The sequence below is a fragment of the Narcine bancroftii genome, chromosome 2, assembly GCF_036971445.1.
Source record: "Narcine bancroftii isolate sNarBan1 chromosome 2, sNarBan1.hap1, whole genome shotgun sequence".
NCBI lineage: Eukaryota > Metazoa > Chordata > Chondrichthyes > Torpediniformes > Narcinidae > Narcine > Narcine bancroftii.
This window is the reverse complement of record NC_091470.1, coordinates 199,463,985-199,483,841: the sequence shown is the minus strand read 5'-3', so window position 1 is coordinate 199,483,841 and position 19,857 is coordinate 199,463,985. Positions and strand designations below refer to the sequence as shown.

Below are 19,857 nucleotides of genomic sequence, written 5' to 3'. Positions count from 1 at the left end.
ATTAGGGCTCAAATTGGATGAAGCACAAAAAAAGATTAACTATGATAGCCTTAACTGTAGCAAAAAAATGTATAATGTCAAACTGGAAATCAGAGAGTACAGCAATGGTACATGGAAATGAATAAATGTATTCCATTGGAAAAAATAACATATAATTAAAAAAATAAAGACACATTATTTAAACAAATTTGGGAACCGTACTGGAACAGAACAGAGATGGCCTACCGCGGACCTCCACCCCCTAAAATGATAGAATGAGAAGACAAAATGACTTGATCCAGTGTGTAAAAGCAGATGACACAATTTTCTTATTTATTTTCATTGTGTGATGACATTGTTTATTGTTTGTATATGTTGAATGTCAAGTGGGTAGGGAGGGGGGTGGGAAGGAGGGAGGGAAGGGGGGGGAAGGAGAGAAAATGACACCGTGTATATTCAAAAGGGAAATGTTTGTGTGTATTTTGGTTAATATGGTTCATAGTGTGAAAAATAAAAAATTAAAAATTTTTTTAAAAACCTGCATGGTCTGGAACAGAATTATAGAGCTCAGGAGCAGACCCTTTGGCCCATAATGTCTATACTAACCATGATACCAATTTGAATTTTATATTTGCCGGCACATGTTCTACATCCCTCCATCCACTACCTACAAGTTCATGTCTGCTAAATGTCTCAACCATTGCTATACCTCAACTGGCAGCCTGCTCAGGCACCTCACACATCTCCTTTCAACTCTCACCTCTCACCTCCAACCCATACCCTCCGGATGGTCTTCCTCCAGTGGTCTCCCCAAGTCCCAAAGGTAAACATCACACCTGGAAAGACAAACAATGCTTCACCCCAGCTCTCCTCTCTTGCCTGACCTTCGTAACGTCGATCGTGCTTTGAGCATACTGAACTGCACAGGAAATAGAAATTCCCATTCAGCTCCATATTAAATAGGAAATTCTTTCCACTGAGACTTTGCACCTAGTTCTGAAATGCCTCCATGAGGAGAAACATCTTTCACCACCAACATGAGAAGCTAAGAGTCTGACTTCTCATTTCCTCAAACTTTTCAGTGAACTATACCACACACAAACAGGCCCTTCAGCCCAACGAACCTCTGCTGACCACAAAGCTTATGTATGCTAATCTCAGTTACCTGTATTTTCCCCATATCCCTCTACACCTTTCCTATCCAAGTACCTTTTTAAATACTAACTATATCAACCTCCACTCTTTCTGGAAGCTTACGTCACATAACCACCATACTCTGCATGAAACATTTTCCCCTCAGATCTCCTTTATAAAGTCCCCCTCTCATCTTAAAGCTACATCTTCTATCAGACTTCATTCTTTTTTTTTAATTTTTTATTTTTCACACCATAAATCACATTAGCCATGATACACACTTTTTCCTTTTCACACATATACAGTGACATTTTCTCCCCTCCACCTCCCTCCTCCCAACCCACCCCCCCCTCCAATCCATTTAAGGTATACAATCTAGGATACATTAAACCAGTCAGACAATGTTGTCACTCAACAAAAATACACCAGAAATTCTACTGAGTCCATTCTTTTCTTTCCTTCTCCTTCCATCAACTTAGGTAATGATTGTCCCCGGTAGGTTTTCGCTATTGTATTTAATGTAAGGCTCCCATATTTGTTCAAATATTTCAATATTATTTCTTAAACTATATGTTATTTTTTCTAATGGAATACATTTATTCATTTCTATATACCATTGTTGTATTTTCAAATTATCTTCCAATTTCCAGGTTGACATAATACATTTTTTTGCTACGGCTAGAGTTATCTTAACAAATCTTTTTTGTGCATCCTCCAAATCAATTCCAAATTCTTTGTTTTTTATGTTACTTATGAGAAAGATCTCTGGATTCTATTGGTATATTGTTTTCTGTTATTTTATTTAATATCTGATTGAGATCTTCCCAAAATTTTTCTACTTTCTCACATGTCCAGATTGCATGAATTGTTGTTCCCATTTCTTTTTTTACATCGAAAACATCTATCAGATACTGTTGGGTCACATTTATTTAACTTTTGAGGTGTAATGTATAGTCTGTGTATCCAGTTATATTGTATCATACGTAACCTCGCATTTATTGTATGTCTCATCGTTCCAGAACATAATTTCTCCCATGTTTCCTTTTTTATCTTTATATTTAAATCTTGTTCCCATTTTTTAGTTTTACCATTTGTTTCCTCATTCTCCTTTTCTTGCAGTTTAATATACATATTTGTTATAAATCTTTTGATTATCATTGTATCTGTAATCACATATTCAAGGTTACTTGCCTCTGGCAAACTCAAACTGCTTCCTAATTTATCCTTCAAGTAGGATCTCAATTGGTAATATGCCAGCGCTGTATCTTGAGTTATATTGTACTTATCTTTCATTTGTTCAAAGGATAAGAATCTATTTCCTGAAAAACAATTTTCTATTCTTTTAATCCCTTTTTTCCCCATTCTCTAAAGGAAAGGTTATCTATTGTAAAAGGGAGTAACTTGTTTTGCGTCAATATTAGTTTTGGTAATTGATAATTTGTTTTATTTCTTTCTACGTGAATCTTCTTCCAAATATTGAGGAGATGATGTAATACTGGAGAACTTCTATGTGGTACCAATTTTTCATCCCATTTATATAATATGTGTTCAGGTATCTTTTTCCCTATTTTATCTAATTCTAATTTCGTCCAGTCTGGTTTTTAGCTTGTTTGATAAAAATCTGATAGTTATCTTAATTGTGCGGCTCTATAATAATTTTTAAAGTTTGGCAGTTGTAAGCCTCCTTAATACCATTCTGTTAATTTATCTAGTGCTATCCTCGGTTTCCCCCCTCTCCATAAAAATTTCCTTATTATTGCCTGGAATAGGTATAATATCCTTGGAAAAATGTTCATTTTAATACAGTTTATCCTTCCTATTAGTGTTAGTGGTAAATATTTCCAATGCTCTAAATCGTCCTGTAATTTTTTCATTAGTGGATAATAATTGAGTTTATATAGTTGGCCGAGATTTTTATTTATTTGTATACCTAGGTATCTTATTGCTTGCATTTGCCATCTGAATGGTGATTCCTTCTTAAATTTTGAGAAATCCGCATTATTCATAGGCAGTGCTTCACTTTTATTTACGTTTATCTTGTAACCCGACACTTCTCCATATTCCTTCAATTTCTTATATAGTTCTTTTATTGATAGTTCTGGTTCTGTTAAGTACACTATAACATCATCCGCAAATAGACTGATTTTATATTCCTTGTCTTTTATTTTTATTCCTTTTATATTATTATCTATTCTTATCAATTCTGCTAGTGGTTCTATAGCTAACGCAAACAATAAAGGTGATAGTGGGCATCCCTGCCGCGTTGACCTGCTTAAGTTAAATTGCTTTGATACATGTCCATTTACTGTCACTTTCGCTAACGGTCCCTTATATAATGCTTTAATCCAATTAATATACTTCTCCGGTAAATTGAATTTTTGCAATACTTTGAACAAATAATTCCATTCTACTCTGTCAAAGGCCTTCTCTGTGTCTAAAGCAACTGCTACTGTAGGTGCTTTATTTCCTTATACTGCATGAATTAAGTTAATAAATTTACAAATATTGTCTGTTGTGCGTCTTTTTTTGATAAATCCAGTTTGGTCTAAATTTACCATTTTCGGTACATGCTCTCCTAACCTGTTTGCTAATAGTTTAGCTATTATCTTATAATCTGTGTTTAGTAAAGATATTGGTCTATATGACGCTGGTGAGAGTGGATCTTTCCCTTGCTTTAGTATTACTGTAATTATTGCTGTTTTACATGAATCTGGTAAGCTTTGTGTTTCATCAATCTGGTTGATTACATCCAGGAGGGGCGGAATTAATAAGTCTTTAAATGTTTTGTAGAATTCTATTGGGAATCCATCCTCTCCTGGTGTCTTATTATTTGGTAATTTTTTTATTATCTCTTGTATTTCTACTATTCCAAATGGTTCTGTTAATTTATTTTGTTCCTCTATTTGTAGTTTTGGTAGTTCAATTTTAGTCAGAAATTCATCTATTTTCCCTTCTTTCCCTTCGTTTTCAGTTCGGTAAAATTGTTCATAGAATTCTCTAAAGTTTTCCTTAATTTCTTTTGGATTATATGTAATTTGTTTGTCTTTTTTCCTTGATGCCAATACCATTTTCTTAGCTTGTTCTGTCTTAAGCTGCCATGCTAGGATTTTGTGCGTTTTTTCACCCAGTTCATAATATTTCTGTTTTGTCTTCATTATATTCTTCCCCACCTTATATGTTTGTAGTGTTTCATATTTTATTTTTTTATCCGCCAATTCTCTTCTTTTAGTTGTATCTTCCATCATTGCTAATTTTTTTTTCTATATTTACTATTTCCCCTTCCAACTGCTCTGTTTCCTGATTATAGTCCTTCTTCATCTTGGTTACATAACTTATTATTTGCCCTCTAATGAATGCTTTCATTGCATCCCATAGTATAAACTTATCTTCCACTGATTCCGTATTTATTTCAAAATACATTTTTATTTGTTTTGCAATGAATTCTCTAAAATCCTGCCTTTTAAGTAACATGGGGTTTAATCTCCATCTATACATTCTTGGAGGGATGTCCTCTAGCTTTACTGTCAATATTAAGGGTGAATGGTCCGATAGTATTCTAGCTTTATATTCTGTTTTTCTTACTCTATCTTGCATACTAGCTGATAACAAAAATAGGTCTATTCTTGAGTATGTTTTATGTCTAGCTGAGTAATATGAATATTCCTTTTCTTTTGGGTGTTGTTTCCTCCATATATCCAAAAGTTTCATTTCTTCCATTGATTTAATTATAAATTTGGTTACTTTGTTCTTTCTGTTAATTTTTTTCCCAGTTTTATCCATATTTGAATGCAAATTCAGGTTGAAATCCCCTCCTATTAATATGTTCCCTTGCGTATTTGCTACCTTCAAAAAGATATCTTGCATAAACTTTTGATCTTCTTCGTTAGGTAAATAAATATACATTGAGTAGATTCCAAAACTCCGAATATATCTGACATTTTATCATTCCATATCTCCCTGCTGGATCTATTATTTCCTCTTCTATTTTAAATGGCACATTTTTACTAATTAATATAGCCACTCCTCTTGCTTTTGAATTATACGATGCTGCTGTTACATGTCCTACCCAATCTCTCTTTAATTTCTTGTGCTCCAATTCAGTTAAGTGTGTTTCTTGCACAAATGCTATATCAATTTTTTCTTTTTTCAGTAAATTTAGCAGTTTCTTCCTTTTAATTTGGTTATGTATTCCATTAATATTTAAAGTCATATAGTTCAACGTAGCCATTTTATACTTTGTTTATCTTCCTTTTCCGTTTTTCCATCATTACCTTTCCTCCTTTTCCATTTCTGTTTTCTTATTTTAAACCCTTTATAAGACAACATTCCTAAAACATCAAACATTTTCCTTATTCTCCTATTTAAAACTTCTTTAGCCCCAATCTCCCCTTCCCCTCCTGAATTGTCCTTTATCCCTTGTCGGACAACCACATCTCCCCTCTCCATTTGGGTTTGCAAATTCACTTGCAAGCGTCAGCTGATTTTGCAGTGACCGCAACTCCTCCCCACCCAGCCCCCCCCCAGAAAAGATTTCACTTTTCATATGTAACAAAGGTCACTCTTTTAGTTCCCTCCTTATTCCCTCTATTCCATTTCCTTCCCTTATTAATTCTTGTCTATACTATCTATATTTTCCTCTAAATACGGATTCATTCACGTATGCACATTATACATATACACACTTATACCTCTTTACCCACATACATATAAATCGTGGTCATTTTTACTCTCATTACACGTCTTCATCCCTCAGTCTATTTTGTAATTGTTCTGCAAATTTTCGTGCTTCTTCTGGATCCGAGAATAGTCTGTTTTGTTGTCCTGGACTAAATATTTTCAATACCGCTGGATGCTTTAGTATAAATTTATACCCTTTCTTCCATAAAATCGCCTTTGCTGTATTGAACTCCTTTCTCTTCTTTAGGAGTTCAAAACTTATATCTGGATAAATGAAGATTTTTTGCCCTTTGTACTCCAGTGGCTTGTTGCCCTCTCTTACTTTTTCCATTGTCTTCTCCAGTACCTTTTCTCTTGTAGTATATCTTAGGAATTTTACTAAAATAGATCTTGGTTTTTGTTGTGGTTGTGGTTTAAAGGCCAATGCTCTATGTGCCGTTTCTATTTCCATTTCTTGCTGTAGTTCTGGACATCCTAGGATCCTAGGGATCCAATCTTTTATAAACTCTCTCATATTCTTGCCTTCTTCATCTTCCTTAAGGCCCACTATCTTTATGTTATTTCTTCTGTTATAATTTTCCATTATATCTATTTTCTGAGCTAACAGTTCTTGTGTCTCTATAACTTTTTTATTAGATTCCTCTAATTTCTTTTTTAAGTCCTCTACCTCCATTTCTACTTCTACTTCCCGCTCTTCCATCTTGTCCATTTTCTTTCCCATTTCTGTTAAGGTCATATCTATTTTATTCATTTTCTCTTCTGTGTTGTTTATTCTTCTTCTTAAATCATTAAATTCCTGTGTTTGCCATTCTTTAAATGACTCCATGTATTCTTTAATAAGAGAAAGTATATCCTTTATCTTGCCTTTCCCTTCTTCTATTTCACTGTACTCTTCCTCTTCCTCCTCTTCTTCCTCTGGGTTGGCCATCTGTTGTTTCTTTGTTGCCCTTTTCTTCTCTTCTTTCTTGTTTTCATTGTCTTCTGTGTTCTCTTCTTGCTGCAGGTGTTCTGCAGCTGTCGTTGCCGGCTGTGGAGATCGACTCCCCAGCTGGTCACCCCTCCCGTCGGTGTGTTTTTTTTCATGCGCGGTTGCGCACTTTTACTCGGCTCAGAGAGCCATTTTTGTAGTCGAATTTCTACCGACCTGAGCGAGCGGGTTTCTCTCTCCACCGCGGGCCTCTTCGAATAGGTAAGGCCTTCTCCTTCTTCCTCCGTTGACTTCTCTTCCTCTCTTCTTACCGTTGATTTCGATTTTTCTTTTTTTGTCGCCATCTTCTTTCCACCTTTATATTCACTTTTCTTTAACTTTTATTTCTGTGCCTTTGTGTTTTTCTTTGTTTTTTTTTTACTTTTCTGGAGAGGGCTGGAGTTCACCGTCCGGCCACTACTCCATCACGTGACTCCCCCCATCAGACTTCATTCTTGAGAAAGACTCCATCTATGCCCTAGCAACCCTGTTCCCTGCAGGTTAAGCTAGCAGACCTTCTCTGCATTGCTTCCAAGACAAGCACATCCATTCTTAAACAAGAAAACTAAAACATCACAGAACATTAGAGCACAGGTCAGGCCCTTCAGCACACAATGTTATGCCAATCTATACAAACATAATGAAAATTCTAAACTTCCCTATCTCATGCCCATAGTCCTCCATTTTTCTTGTATCCCTGTGCTGGTCTAATAGTCTTTTAAACGTGTATGTGCCTGTGTCTGCCTGTGCCTATGTAGAACATAAAATTATGAAAGCAGCAGACAAGGAAGAAGCAGGGAAGGTGAAAGGTGGAAAGTGAAGGGGCAGGAGGTGGAGCATAGGGCCAGAGGCAAGAGATTGGGGTGGGGGGAATGTGCAAAAGAAAAAAATCTGTAACAGGTGGAGGGGATAGCTCTGAATGGAGAGGGTGAGAGGGGATGGGGGGATAAAGGAGGGCTGGGGAAGTCAGAGGAGAGAGCTAGAAGATTTAAGACAGATGAGGAGCTGAACAGGTACTTTGTTAAAAAAAAACTACTATTGAATTACAAAGAGATAATAAATATAAAAAAAATCATTTTCAGTTATTCTAGTGCTTCCAGTGACCAGGGTTCAAATTCCATATTATCTGTCAGGAGTTTGTATGCTCTCCTTGTGTCTACACCAGGTGCTCCGGTTTCCTCCCAACCTTCAAAACATATGGGGGTTGTGGATTAACTGGGGTATTCGGGTGATGCAGGCTCATTGGCCGGAAGGGCCTGTTGCTATGCGATACGTCTAAAAAAACAACCCTCTTGTGGTGTCGGAGCACTCCCTGATTAGTGTAGCAAGGGGAGGTTCAAGAGCCAGAGACATGTCAGAGAGAATTGTTCTTCAACCTGAAGGTGTTGGTCTCCAGGGTTCTGTACCTTCTGCCTTATTTTGTGTATTTTGTGATAAAAGCAAGAGAGTCCACAGCAGTAACCCACTTACCCATGTTTAACGTGACGGTGATGATGTTCAAGGACATTGTGGAATCAGTGACGCTGCTGAATGAAGATGCCTGTGTAGGTTCAAGACCAGAGGAGCCACATCAGTGATAGGGCAATACAAACGGGCAACACAAACGGGCTGCTGAACCTCACTGACACCACCCCCAGCAACAATCCCACAGTCAAATGACGCTGCGCAACATCACACTCAAGCCTGATCCTATTCTCTGTCGGCAATTGTATGCATTTTCCACCAGTGATAGAGTGAATAATGATAAACACTCCAGAGCAGGAAATTACCTCACTTCAAACCAAAACCACTGGGAAAGGAAAAGCAGGGACAAACCACGAAAATTCAGAGAATTATTCAAATCTTCTCAGCTTTCAAAATAAGGAGATACTTTTGCACTCAGAGGAGGATTCATAATTGGTGGACACAGATTAACAGAACTGATTAAAACCCAAGGGAGAGAAAAATTATTTGGACAGTGCAGAATATTCAGAGCTAAATATTAGAAGCTCAATTTGCAGAGCTCTGAGGAAACAGAAAGTGAACAGGACTACAACAGGGAACTTGAATGAACCTAATGAGCTCCTCCTGTTCTGTACAAATAAGTCATGAGAAGGCAACTGAATCAAGATCAATGATCTTCTGCATCAGCTGGTTATGGGCTTGACAACAGCAAAATCTGGATTTCACTTGACCAACTGCTATTTGGGAAGGGGACAAACTGGTGAGGAACTGCAACTTTCCAGGAAAGATCAAGGTGAATGGATTTGACACTGGGTATGCAAGAGAAGCCAGAGAGTGGTGGTGGACGATTGTTTCTCAGAGTGGTGTGCCTCAGGCATCGGTACCGGGACCATTGTTGTTTGATCTGGATGATAATGTAAATTGGATCAGAAGGTTTGCAGATGACACTAAAATTGGAGGCGATGACAGCAAGAAAGACTTTCCAAGCTTGCAGGGGGATCTGAACCAGTTGGAAAAGTGGGCTTAAAAAATGGCAGGTGGAATTTAATGCAGACAAGTGTGAAGTGTTGCACTTTGGAAGGACAAACCAAGGTAGGACATACACAGTAAATGGTAGGGCACTGAAGAATGCGGTAGAACAGGGGGATTTGGGAATACATGTAGCCAATTCCCTGAAAGTGGCGTCACAGGTAGATAGGTTTGTAAAGAGAGCTTTTGGCACATTGGCCTTCATAAAATATAGTGGAGATAGTGAGTGAAGGATTTGGAATATTATGGTAATGTTGTATAAGACATTGGTGAGGCCAAATTTGGAGTATTGTGTGCAATTTTAGTCACCTAACTACAGGAAAGATACCAATAAGATTAAAAGAGATTTACTAGGATTTTGCATGGACTTGAGGAACTGAGTTACAGGGAAAGGTTAAACAGGTTAGGACTTTATTCCCTAGAGCGTGGAAGAATGATGGGAGATTTGATAGAGTCATACAAAATTATGAAGGGTATAGATAAATGCAAGTCGGCTTTTTCCACTGGGGTTAGATGAGATAAACCAGAGGACATGGGTTAAGGGTGAAAGGGAACATTAGGGGATATGTCTTCACACAGAGTGGAGGGGGTGTGGAATGAGCTGCCAGCTGAAGAGGTGAATGCAGACTCAATTTTGACATTTCAAAAGAATTTGGTCAGGTACATAGATGGGAGGGTATGGAGGGCTATGGGCTGGGTGCAGGTCAGTGGACTAGGCACAATAATTGTTTGGAACAGACTCGAAGGGCTGTTTTCTGCATGGTAATGGTATAATGTTTTATGGAATGTGTTGGAGCAACAACACTCATTTCTACTTTGGGCTCCAGATGCCAATTTTTGGAAAGTACGTCATTCTTACTCGCTCAAGGCGTGGGGGCCGCTGCTTTCGTCTGCGCCGGTGACGTTTCAGGATCCGGGAAGTGTTACTCTGTTCTGTGGAGCTGCTGAACCTAGGGAGACAAGACAAGACCAAAGTTTGGTTTGCAGCATGAGTAAACAAGTCTAGGAACTTGAAGTTTCTGTGACATCGTCTCTCCCCATCTCCTCTATTCCCCCCACCCCCACCTCTTAAATCCTCTGTGTTGCTCAAGTACAACTCTCTGGTTTATAGCCCAAGTTCTCTCATTCAGCTCTTCCTATTTACATCTACATTTACAACTCGTACATGATGATCAATCCTTCATCTCTGCATCAGCTTCTCTTCGAGTAAAGGGAAAAGATGTCTTTCTATAATATGCACAGAGCCTTGGTCAAACAACTCCTGGAGGATTGCTTTGGTATATTTACCAAGAGAAGGACCTAACAGATATATTCATGTGATTGTCAAATTTTTTGGAGCACTTTTATGGGCCAAAGGACTGGAGGGGGTTTGACGCTTAAATGGATCAAATTTTTGACTTTTGTAAGTACCTGCGTAGTACAAGGCGTCAGGAACTCAGATGGCTGGGACTGGCTGGTAAGTCCTCGGTCGGAATGTCGGGAACTTGGATGGGTGGGTGGCAGAGGCATCAGGAGTTCAATCAGGAGTGAGGATCCACGGTCAGGAACTCTGGTGGGCAGGCGGTCAGGACCAAAAATGGAGGGGTGAGGATTGGTCAACTTTTATACAGATCATACAAAAACACCCGATTTTTGGTTGGTTCCTTGGATAGGAATTGTTGAATGGTAAGATACGACATTCTCAACATGGGCCATAGCATATTTAAAGGGGGCCAGGGACTGAAATCAGAATATAGATTTATGCAGTCAGTAGGAGAGGAGAAATGGAAGAAACCAACTAAACTTGACTGCTTCACAGGGAAGGGGGCCCATAAACTTTGAGCAGTCTTAAGGGGGCCAGACCATCTTTCTAATCTCTAGCTTGGCTAGAGTTTAGAAAGATGAGAGATGACCTCATGAAGTCATACAACTTTCTCTGGGGGCCAGTGAATGGAAGGCACGAACGATGGGCCAAAGGGCCTGCTTCTATGTTTAATTTCCACGACTGCTTCAGCTTGGTAGATGTAGGATGGATAGAAGCACAGTGCAGAAACAGGGTCTACTGCCCACCAAATACCTTCCATGTCAAGGAATCTCAGAGGCAAAAGGAAATTGTACAATTACAACTCGATGAAACAGTGTTCTTCGGTCCTCGATACAAAAAGATGCTAACGTCTACAGACATAACCCTCATACGAATAAAGGATACATATGGAATATGTTAAATAAATAGATACTCGGAGGCTTAATGTGAGCAGTTCATCAGTCGTTAAGCAGGTTCACTGCTCGTGGGAAGAAATTGTTCCTCAGCCTGGTGGTGCTGGCTCTGATACCCCTATATCTCTTTCCCCACGTGAGCAGCTGACAAGATGCTGTGCACGAGGTGTAGGGGATGGAGGGAGAGTAGAAACGGAGACCCCAGTGATCTGCCCTCATGCTATTATAGTCCTGTGGAATGATCTCCGATCCAATGCTCTGCAGCAACTGTACCATACTGTGATGCAGCCGGCCAAGACGCTCTCGATGGAGCTCTTGCCGGAAGTTGAAGGAATGATGAATGGTAAGTGCAGTCGCTGTTGCATTTTCCTGACAAGTGAGGAAATGTTGTGTGTCCAAGATAGATCACTGAGGAACTTGGTATTCTCCATTCTCTCCACTACAGAGTTACTGATGTATCGTGGTCTCTGGTCCTCCTGAAGTCCACGATCATCTCTTTTGTCTTGTCCACATTGAGTCTTGGGTTGCGCCATTTCACAAGATTTCCCACCTCAGTGCGACTCATTGTTGTTGCTGATGAGGCCAACTAGTGTGTCATCTGCAAACTTGATGACTGTTGAAGCTAGATCCGGTGATGCAGTGGTGGGTCAGTCGTGTGAATAGGAGTGGGCTGAGCACACAGCCACGAGATGCACCTGTGTTCAGCACGTCGGTGCTCAATATTCTGCTGCCGACCTGGACAATATGTGGTCCAGAATCCAGTTACAGAGAGGGGTATGAAGTCCTAGCTAGGACAGCTTCTCCACAAGCCTCTGGGGAATGGTCATATTAAATGCTAAGCTGAAGTCGATGAACAGCAGTCTTGCGCATGAGGAATCATTCTCCACTTGGGTCAGGACAGGGTAGACCATCATCAGTGGAATGGTTCCCTCTGCAGAGAATGTCTCTGGGAGATGTCCTTTGATGTGATTCATCATCAGATGTTCAAAGCATTTCATAATGATGGAGGTCAGTGGAAATGGGAAGGACTCAATGAGGCCTGTTACTGTCACTCTCTTTAGTACTGGGATAATGGTTGTGGTCTTGAAATCCAGACATAAGCTAGCCATAATGACACCAAGGGAGAAGATATGAGAGATGGAGGGGTGGGGATAAATGGATGCTGCACTTCAAAGAACAAGCCCCTAGGAGTCTTGGTGCTACAGCAGGTGAATTTAGATAGCAGACTGTGTGGAAGATCAGACACTGAGTATGTGAGGAGGATCTGTGGAGGTTTGCAGGGTCAAGTTGATAATGGCTGGGAAAGTTGTGATTGCCACAGTAACAACACAATGGAGACAAACTGGCAAGAGTACACATACAAATATGAGCTGAGAGACAGGCTACTGCTCAGAACATGGCTCCTTCAGATCCTCAGCAGAATACAAGGAAGTTCCGAGGACTTCAAGAGGAAACTATTCAGGAAGCCGGAAAGGATTACCTGCTGGCTGCATCGTCTTCATCTGAGTCACAGAAGCTGGTTGTTTCGAGCTCACTACTCAGGAGCGTAGACGAACTCTCGTAGCCTGCAAGATGGCGCTCCATCTTTGGGTGTCCATTAACTCTGGGACCTGGGAGGAGGCAGAACACATCTCAACTGCAACACAGACACTCCGAAATAGTGGATGCACAGGAGACTGCAAAAATCTTAAGCCACAATCTGCTGGAGGAGCTCAGCAGGGTCAAGCAGCGTCAGTGGAAGAAAAAGGAGGGTTGACATTTCACGCCGAAACCCTGAGAATCTGTATTGAAATCTGTAGTAAAACTGGCCATTAAGGTGCCTTAAAATGGAAAGTGTTGCCCAATCCCTATCCAGGCACTTGGCTGTTTCTCTGTGCTCACGGCTTAAGACTTTCTGGGATGCCTCTTTCCTCAATGACAATTTTGGTTGCACAATCCCCCCCCCACTTTGCACTTACCATGTTCCATGCTCTCTCTGCGCCGAGGTTTCTCCCTCCGTGACAGGACCACAGACTCCGTCTCAGTCTCATTGTCCAAATTTTCCCGACTCCCTGTGATGTTTGCACTGAAAGAGCAGGAGAAACATCACACTGGTTTAAGGAGAAGTCACATAGGACTAGGATGCACAAAGATGGAGCTCTAAAACATCTAACATTCAAAACCTATCATTTCTTCTTGTCTCTGTATTCAGCTGCATGTTTGTAACAATCTATAACTTTTTTTTAATAAGCATTTTAATGACCATTTTGGTGACCCATGTTCAGCTGCAGTGAGTTGTCACTTTTGAGGAGGACACTGAGCACGTACTCCACCCAACTAATGATACTGAGTCACTCTTCTCCGTGGATTGTCATCCTGTCATGGTGAAGAAGCTTATGAGGCCCTGAGATCTCAAGAGCGATACCGTCTGGAGCTATGCTCCTGGTAGGGTCACCCACGGCAGTAAGGTCCCTGACATAGAGCAATCCAACTAAGACCCCAACAGTGGAACAGGCGGATGAAGATACTTCAAATTCAATGGTTATGAAGGCAGATGAAGGATGCTGACTGCCGTGGTTTTCGTGCTATTGGAATTAGTTAGTTGATTTGTGAAGTATCGAATGCTTCTTGGAGAGCAACATTTAAGTGCACATTAAACCAATACACACACAGGCATCTTCGCTCTGTGGGCCACTTTCCAAGATTGGATTCAAAAGCCACTTGAGAGCCTATAAATAGATCAATGGAACAAAGACCATCACCCTTGACCGCGAGGGAAAAGCACGACAACAGAGCACCAGAAATGGGGAGAATACCCCCTTGAGAAGCAGAAGCATTAGAGACAACCCTGCAGGATGGTGACCACAGCAGTGGACCAGGCAGGGGTTGAGCAGCTGAAGGATCCACAAAAGTTGCAGCCAGTTGGCGACTTGTGGTCAAAGGACTCACATAGGCTGCGGGCTGCTGCGGTCTGGGTCACGTGAACCAGTTATCAGAGCTAGGATCCGAGAGGTTGCTGAGGGCAGGAAGGGCTCCCAAAGGATCTCGACTGCTGAAGGCTTCCTGATAATGTGGGGTTGCAACGCTTTGAACTGGAGTCTGTGTGGCTGCGGGAGCGCTGGAGGTGACTCCACAGACAGTGACTCTGAAGGGATTCTCTTTTTCCTATTGTTAGGGGTGCTGGGCAATGCTCATGGCGACTCTTTGGCTTACAGCAGACAAAAGTTGAAGTACATCATGCAGTATGGTAGTCTTCAGCTGATCCCAGAGGGTTTCAGGGGACGAGTCCGTGAGGCGGATTGCATCCTCGAGCTTTGCTTTGAGGTTTCCCTGGAAGTTTCCTCTCACTTCGTCTGACTGCAAGTTTCCAACATTGAACCTCTTTCTGGGGGCTTTACTGTTCCTGGATATTACATTTTAAATGTATTACAGGTACACGATCCTTTATCCAGAATCCTTGGGGGACAGTGTGTTCCGAATTTCGGATATTTTCTGATTTCGGAAAGCCCACCCGAATTATGCTGCCGTATCCATCCCCATCCAGTCGCCCGGCCATCTCCCCCAAGCGCTGGTCCCTCGGCTGCCTCCCCCAAGTACCGGTCCCTTGGTCGCCTCCCCAAAGCGCCGGCTGCTCGGCTGCCTCTTTCCCCACTTACCGGATTTTGAAGCTTTCCAGATTTTAGATGTCCGGATAAAGGATCGTGTACCTGTATTGCAATAAAAGGAACCTTTGAGTGAAGCCTCATCCTGTAGAATCTGGGTGCTCTGTGCTCACACCTTCAGCCAGTTTATTGTATCCAAACCAATAGGTTCTTCGACCATTGAGCTCAGTTACTCTATCTGCAATTCTGTTGCATGGTTCCAGTGGATAGATGGTCTGCTTCAATGACAGTTCATCATAAACTACCCCTAGTGGGAGACCAGTAACTACCGCCCTCTGCTCTCACACTGTTCACCCTCCCCATATAGGATCCAAGCCAGCGAGTTCCTTATTTGCAATTACAATGGAACACATTACAAATCCATTGCACTTTACTAAAAAAGCTATAAAAAAACAACACGTTAGGAAATCAGATATGTTGCCCAGCAATCGTACACTTCAAATCTTCTGGTCCACAAAGTTTCAGTTGATCCCCTCACAGATTAATTCCTTCTCAGTGCTGAATCTTGTGCAATGCTCAGACATTCTACCTCAGAACCATGTTTTAACACTGACAATGTCACTCACTGAAAGGATGGGGGCCTTGAATCTCCAATTCCTCCTGTTCGTTCTATCGGTGGGGGCACGTCAGCCACACTGCTCACCGGGTGAGGAACTGGTTCTGACTGTGACCCTTCAGCAGACACCAACTGTGAGAAAAATGATAAAATGATAAGTGGTAAATGTTGGGCAGACATGAAGGTAGTATAGGCTTGGTCAAATGCAGAAACACACAGGAATTAAGGTTAGTTATGGTAGCAGCTGCCTGGTTACATTCCTCAAGAAAACTGGCAATGGTCCCCACAGGCACCAAGGCTACACATGGTTAGTCATTGACAAAAAGGGACACAGAAAAGTGAAAGCTGCTTGGTATCCAGGGACCATTTCTAATCTGTACTTCGAACCATGGGGACATGATTCAGTCCGACTCGTCCAGCAATCAAAAATGTGCTGACCAGCCAAATCTAACATCCCTGATTGACGTCCAAGTCCTAGGCAAGCCACCGTCCTATCCGTTCTTCCCTGTCTTTGCAGAGGTTCACTGCTTGGGATGAAAACATCTTTCCATTAACCTTTCACCTTAAATCTACTCTTGGTTATTCTCTTCATCTTTGCCATCTCAGTATTTTTATTTAACACCTGCACTAAATCCCCCTCAGCCTCCTCCATAAAGTCACAAGAGCTGAGTCAACCTCGTTTAATTAACTACCACCATGGCAGTATCCTAGTAAATCTCCTCCACTGGCTTACATGCGTCAACTGGCTTCAAAATATCACTGAGGCCTTTCCCCCCCTCCCAATCGAAGTGATTTACCGGGATCGTCGTAAGCTCAGTGTGGACTCCTAATGCTCGGCACACAGCATCTTCCAGCCACCCCCGTTGGGAGATAGAAAAGAGTCAGAACCACCAGGCTGAGGAACTGCTCTTTCCCACAGGCAATGAGACTGCTGAACGACTAATGAGCTGTTCACACTAAACCATCCCGAGACTCCAGTATTTATTCATATTTATCTTAAATACACGTATGTCTATATGCGTGTTTTGTTGGTTTGTACTGTGGACTGAAGAATGCTGTTTCATCAGGTTGTATTAGTACAATCAGATAACTAAACTTGAACTGATGGACAGTCTCCACTGAGAGGCAAGGATATGGCATGAATAGATGCTGCAGTCTTTGAGAAATGCATTCAGGTGTACATCGTATCTGTACCTGGTGTGATGACTTGTACTTCACTTCTGGTATGGGGGGCACCAATTACCCTGAGCATAAAGCCCTGCAAAAGGTAGTGGACACAGCCCTGTACATCACAGGCAAAACCCTCCCCCACCATCAACATCTACAGGGAGTGCTGCCATCGGAGAGCAGCAGCGATTATTATGGATCCACACCACCCAGCACACGCTCGGTTCTTGTTGCTGCCACGAGGATAGAGGTCTTGGTGCCTCAAGACTCGCACCATCAGGTTCAGGAACAGCTGCTCCCCCTCCACCATCAGACTCCTCAACGACAAACTCAATCAGGGACTTAGTTAAGGACTTTTAACTTGTGCACCTTATTGATTTTCTCTCTCTCTGTATGGCAGTTTGTTTACTTTTTTATTTGTTTACAAGTGTTTTTTCTTACTACGAATATGTGGTAATTCTGCCTCACCCGCAGAAAAAAGAATCTCAGGGTGTATGTGATGACCACACTGTCTGTAAGGAGTTTATACGTTCTCCCCATGTCTACATGGTGCTCCAGTTTTCTCCCACTGTTCAAAATGTACAGGAGTTGTAGGTTAATTGAGTGTATTTGGGTGGCACGGGCTCATAGGCTGAAAGGACCCATTACTGTGCTGTGTGTCTTTAAAAAAATAAAATAACATGAAAAGAATCAGAGATGTGAAAGGTTTCCCTCTCCACAGATACTGCCTATTCTGCTGAATGTCCAGATTCTCCAGCTTTTATTTCACATCTACAGCATCCATGTCTAGATTGGCACCAGGCAGGGCCAGTGTATTCCAGGAGCTGTGATGCAGGTCACACTCCGTCAACAGCTGCAGTAACTAGGCCTTCTTCCCACTGACAGCCAGGACCTCTGCCTTTCCATAAAGAGCAGTTACTGAAATCAAAAGTACTCCCACAGCAACACATGCACATGACAATTCTGAGCAATGGGCTTCCTGGAATAACTCTGCCGGCTGGTCTAAACTATTACAATAGATGGCAACACCATGCAAGCCTTCTGTTCGGCAACAGCTGTTTCCCATCTGAGAGATGATTATTTCCTTATTACCATCCCAAAGGAAGCAACTTGCACAGGCACTCAGCCAGGACGACTAATAATGGGCCCTGCTGATTTAACCCCTCGAAGAATGAAACATCTTCTTCTCTATGAACAGATAAAAGTTAACAATGAGGCTTAATGAAGATGGTGGCACTGCCGGAACTACTCTAACAACAGTGGTGGCGCTGGTACAGACCCGCAGAGAGCAAGGAGCAGAGACATAGCGTTCCTGTGGGGTCCAACCGCCCAGTTCGATTGCCGTCAGCTACACACAGGCTTTAAACAGCCTATATATGGAGCCAACAGTGATTTTATTTAAAAATTCGGTAACTGCGGGGTCTACACCAAGATGATGGCACCTATGATTGGCAGCAGCCACGAGGGGTTGCAGACTCTCAGGAATCAGAAGATTGGCGCAGGGCACCACAAAACAGGGAGAAGGAGATGATCCATGAGATGGTGACCATGGCGGCAGATCAGTGAGGGTTTTTGCACAGGCAGCAGGGCTGTTGGTGACTCCAGGTGAGGAACCCGCGCAGCCTGTGGGTTGCTGCAAGGGATTCACTCTGGGCTGTGGACCTGCTGGACATAGGCTCAAGACTGGCTGAAGGGATACCAGGTATGCGAGAAAGGTTTCCTGATCGTGTCAGAGTTTGGATCTGGAGCTTGGGCTGCTGATGGTTTGGACTGGTCTGTGTGTGGCTACCGGGACTGCGGCAGCACTGGAGGCTTCTTTCTCTGACCTTAAGAAGCGCTTCTGGTTCCAGTGCGTAAAAGTAGATGACACAATTTTCTTGTTTATTTTCATTGTGTGATGACATTGTTTAATGGTTTTATTGCATTGTATATGTTGAACGTTTAATGAGTTTGGAGGGGGGTGGGAAGGGGGGGAGGGAAGGTAGGGGGGAGGGAAGGTAGGGGGGGAGGGAAGGTAGGGGGGGAGGGAAGGTAGGGGGGAGGGAAGGTAGGGGGGAGGGAAGGTAGGGGGGAGGGAAGGTAATGCCACTGTCTATGAACAGATAAAAGTTAACAATGAGGCTTAATGAAGATGGTGGCACTGCCGGAACTACTCTAACAACAGTGGTGGCGCTATTTAAGAGGGAAATGTTTGTATGTATTTTGATTGATGTGGTTCATAGTGTGAAAATTTTTTTTTTAAAAAGCGCTTCAGGTAATTTCTGCCGGTGACAAATTTGTTTGCCCTGCAGCAGACAAAAAAACGTAATATTGCGCTGTCTTTATTACTTGACAACAAAGTAATCTTGAATGCTGAAAAATTCATTTTAGTACATGGCTCTGCCAAGACACTCAATGCATGAGGGATTAAGTTGCTGCATAGATAGACTATGACAGCAACCTATCTCCCGCGTCCCCTCCTTTAAACCATGTGCCTCCATTGGACCTGAGGATACTTTGACCAATGCACCAAACTCCTTCCCGTCACAAGGGATATGCTGCCTGAGATTGTGACCTAGTGCAAGGTCAGTGACAATTAGCCTGAGATGCATAGAGCATTGCAAGGAAGTAACAAATGAGCTGTTATTCACTGAGAAAGGATCCAATGTATCCTTAACAATTAACATCAAAGCATAATTTTCAGTAAAACCCCTGGTACCCGGCACCTATGGGGTTTGGTAGATATGGACAAGTGAATTTTCTGGTTGCTTGAGACTGCTTGTTGCATGAATAGCGAAATAACGACACGACACGCCAATTTTAAACCTGTATTTTTTCACCTGTGATTTTTTTTTGTTGGTTGCTTGAATTCTGGACAACTGGGGTTTTACTGTTACATTACTTTTACATTAAGAAGCTGAAATCAGTTTGGCCCTGTGGAATTTTGACACTCTGGATACGACAAAAAGGGTGGCATGGAACTAGTTTAGGTGGACAAGGACAAGAGTGACCAGCTACCATTCTGAAATCTTCAACTCTATTTTAGACTCATGAATCAGCTATCGATTAGTAATCCCATTACTAATGTT

General features: G+C 41.8%; 1 protein-coding gene across 1 annotated transcript in view; it reads right to left on the bottom strand.

The window, feature by feature from the left end:
* Positions 1-19,857, bottom strand: part of dvl2 (dishevelled segment polarity protein 2) — a 61,565-nt gene that overhangs the window by 17,208 nt on the left and 24,500 nt on the right. The window contains exons 3-7 of the mRNA XM_069920056.1: positions 15,633-15,754; positions 13,384-13,490; positions 12,906-13,035; positions 10,089-10,179; positions 8,228-8,297 (exon numbers count right to left, since the gene is read on the bottom strand). Of these exons, the coding sequence (XP_069776157.1) occupies positions 8,228-8,297; positions 10,089-10,179; positions 12,906-13,035; positions 13,384-13,490; positions 15,633-15,754 (520 nt within the window). The remainder of the gene's footprint in view (positions 1-8,227; positions 8,298-10,088; positions 10,180-12,905; positions 13,036-13,383; positions 13,491-15,632; positions 15,755-19,857) is intronic.